A 3,893-nucleotide genomic window follows, 5' to 3' on the forward strand; every position below is an offset into this window, starting at 1 on the left:
TATATATATATATATATATTCATATATATGTATGTGTACGTATGTGTGTGTGCGTGTATATATACACACATATGCGTATACACAAATAAACACAAATACAAGCATATACATTCTCACTATACTATGCCAATATTCCTCTTTTTTCAGACTACATGCACAGTTATTGCAGGCCTTTTGCATTATTTCTGGCTGCTCTCCTTTTTCCTGATGTTGGCCTGTGCAATTGATATGACTATAGCAGTAACGCTTGTCTTCTCCATTTACAACAGCCTCAAGTACTTGCTTGTCTTAGCTTGGTGTAAGTAGGAAATGCTTTTTGATTTTTCTTTATCAGTGATCTATCTATCTATCTATCTATCTATCTATCTATCTATCTATCTATCTATCTATCTATCTATATAAGAGCATTACTATGCAAGAATGCCTCACACTAAGAGGGACTCTAAGGTCAAACTACCATAATAAACACATTTGTGGATACAGCTCCATTCTATGAGAATGGAGCTGTATCACTTAATTTGCCACTTCTATATACGAAGACTAACAAGAAAACATTTGAGCAAAACAGAGTTTATTTTAACGACTCGTCTTGAAATCACTTGAGGAGACACATCTACACCGAGGAATATACCTAAACTAGTTGTTCAGTTGTACAGTATCCCACCCCCGAGGGATCGATGCAAGTTGGGTTCAAACGATCCCAGTGATCAGTAAAGATTCTCATATCATCTATAATCCATCTCTCTCATTAATTACACCATATACGTTATACATGTGTGTGTGTGTGTGAATATGTGCATGGTTTTGTAATGATTAAAAACATTATGAGCCCGTAGGTAATGTGAGACATTTATATTTCAGTTTTGCCTGCGGTTATTGTTGCAATCACGATGGGCGTCAGCAAAGGAGAAGGCTATGGGACTGACAAATTGTGAGTGATATTCTATTCTACTCTATTCACACACACACACACACACACACACACACACACACACACACACACACACACACACACACACACACACACACACACACACACACACACACACACACACACACAATAATTCCTCGACTACCGCGGGTGGTACGTTCCAGAAACACCGCGATAAGTGAAAATCCGCGAAGTAGAAACAGTACCTTATATTTTAAAAATTATCTTTTATAATTTGTATATATTTATTTTATTATAAATGTTAAACAACACCACGGAGGAATCGACGTAAGCTTAAATAAAAAGAAAAAGCCCACAATAGGGGAACCGCGATATGGGGAGGGATTACTGCATGTGTGTATGTGTGTGTGTTTGTGTGTGTGTCAAACATTCGGACCTAAGATGAAGGACAGCAGATCGAAGCATCAATTTCTACAATCGAAGTAATTGAAATGAACGAATTATTTAACAGTCATTCGATTTATGAAGCACCTTACCTTACATAAATTTTTTTTCTTTTCAGCTGTTGGCTTTCACTAGAAAGTGGTATCCGATGGGCATTTATTGCTCCCGTTATTGTTATCTTATTGGTAAGTATGTGGCATCTTCGTAGATTTACTACTACTGTTGTTATTACTATTGTTGTTATTGTACTGTGTAACAAGTTTTTTATAATTTAAAAAAACTTTTGTCAGTAAGTGTTATTTCCTATTAGCTTCTGTCTAGAAATGAAAGGAAATGACTATTATTCCCTTCAAACTTTGCTTTTCTGATCTGAACATCAATGTTTTGAAACTGACGTATTTTACATTACATTTCAGACAGATTCAGCGCTGAGTTGCTGAAGCAGAAATATCTTTACAGCCAATATTCTGCTTAATACCACAAATTTGCTTATCAGTTGCTTGACCTTAACCACTTGAGCATGTCCCTTAGTGGCTGACAATATGTTAATCACTGGTCATGAGCAGGAATAGTGGAAGAACATCATAGCCATGTGTTGAGAGGGCTTCTTTGAGGTTTGAATAAATATCATAACAAAAGCAGAGTGTGAAGGAAATGTTAGCTATTTTCATACTTTTCAGGGGCAAACAAAAAGGAAATAACAGATGCTACCTGTTGTGTGGACGCCCCCAGGAGTTAAGTAGGCTAGTCCAATACGTATAAATAACTAGACGAAAAGCGTCGAGCAGAGCGGGAGAGCAGAAGAGCGAGACGGAGCCGTCGGTAGACTAGACGTCGAGTTCGGTAGAGTCGAGTCGTCGGAAGTGAGAGTTGAGTAGAGGTCATCCGCACGTGTGATATAACAGTGGCGATGAGGATTCGCAGCTTACACAGCCACTGTGTAGTATTGCGATATAACACTACCCAAGGACAAAAATCGTGTTACACAGTTGTTATTGTTGTTAAAAGCAGCGTGTTAGCAGAATCGTGAGCGCAGCGGACAAAATGCTTAACATTATTCTTTTTGCTCTTTACGGTTTGAGTTCAAATCTCGACGATGTCAACTTTACTTTCATCGTTTAGGAGTCTATAAATTAACGTAGTAGTCAAGTACTGGTGTCGATATAATCAGCTGCTACCCGCTCCCTCTAAAACAGGAGTTCTCAATCATTTTTTAAAATCTATGGGGCCCTTTGATTAGTATTCCATTCTGGTGGACCCCATAACCATTTGATGTTTTAAAAGTAGTTCTATAAAAAGTTCTTCCTATTTTGTTTTTCACACATTAACTTGTATAAGGTGGATTATGTAAAATGCTGGAGAAAGAAACTTAAGCTGTTTCCTGCAATACATACCTCTAAAGCAAAACTTTTTCAGGGAGCCCTTTTTTGTGGTTGTCCAATTTATTATCTTGTTGCGTGGACGCCCTAAAATCTTATATAGAACCTCAAGGGGCCATACGGAATACAGTTGAGAACCACTGCCTAAATCTACAGGCCTTGAGTCAAAATTTGACTCTAGTTTTATCTGTAGTTTACCTCAGAAGAAACGAATAAAAAAATAAGAGTGCGAGAGAAAAATGGGAAAAAATGATTTCAAGTTTTAGCACAAAGCCCAATGCTTAACTGATGCATATTTTATCGATTCCGAAAAGATGAAAGGCAAAGCCGACCTCGGCAGAATTTGATTTCAGAATATGAAGACGGATAAAATACCGCTAAGCATTTTTCCCGGCGTGTTAACGATTTTGCTAACTCGCCGCCTTAAAATGGAAAAATAACATCTTAAAAGATTAACAGAATATAGGAATAAAAAAATGATAGAAAACATAGATAAAGTAGAAAACAAAATAAAGTTTGTGATGGAAATCTCTGATTTTTGTTTACTTTTCTTTTGTAGTCAAATTGTGTCTTATTGGTTGTTGTTATCCGCAAGTTGTTCTCAGCCCAATGTGTACAAACGAAGACGGACAAAGAGCGAATCAAGTAAGTAATGCGCACACACAGCACCAGAACCTACGCACGCACACATACGCATACAGACAAAGGACTTAAGATGAGAGTAATAATAAATCTGAGGTGAAGAACGAATATGTAGTGTGTGAGTTTATTTGGCTAGAAAAAAAATGACCATCCCGACATATTACAATATCTGTTTCAACACACGATTTCACATCAGGAATCTTGCAAAACATCTTGCATACATACACACATGCTTCTATACAATCATGATTTTCGATGAACTTAGAATAATTATGAATTTATTTTACTACCTATTTCGAACAATTTTATGTAAACTGTTTAAACAAAAAGCCCCTCTTAACATTTTCTTACCATTGTCAAAGACTGTATCATTGTATTTTAATACATTTATGATAACCATTTTTTAACACAACAAAGGCTACACAAAGCCTTACATTTTACTTATGAAAATCTTTCTTTAAAAAATGAAATCGGACTATAAACAGCTTTAAAAGACCTCTGCATTTTCAAATCCTCTTTCCTATATATTTTCACTC

At 36.4% G+C, this 3,893-nt stretch overlaps 1 protein-coding gene across 1 annotated transcript in view; it reads left to right on the plus strand.

Annotated features, from left to right (window-relative positions):
* Nucleotides 1-153: 153 nt before the first annotated feature.
* LOC106871915 (adhesion G-protein coupled receptor D1) overlaps nucleotides 154-3,893 on the plus strand; it is a 5,262-nt gene continuing 1,522 nt past the window's right edge. The window contains exons 1-4 of the mRNA XM_052976059.1: nucleotides 154-298; nucleotides 862-931; nucleotides 1,455-1,521; nucleotides 3,275-3,360. Coding sequence (XP_052832019.1) covers nucleotides 208-298; nucleotides 862-931; nucleotides 1,455-1,521; nucleotides 3,275-3,360 — 314 coding nt within the window. The 5' untranslated portion in view covers nucleotides 154-207. The remainder of the gene's footprint in view (nucleotides 299-861; nucleotides 932-1,454; nucleotides 1,522-3,274; nucleotides 3,361-3,893) is intronic.

Source organism: Octopus bimaculoides, chromosome 23 (genome assembly GCF_001194135.2).
Source record: "Octopus bimaculoides isolate UCB-OBI-ISO-001 chromosome 23, ASM119413v2, whole genome shotgun sequence".
NCBI lineage: Eukaryota > Metazoa > Mollusca > Cephalopoda > Octopoda > Octopodidae > Octopus > Octopus bimaculoides.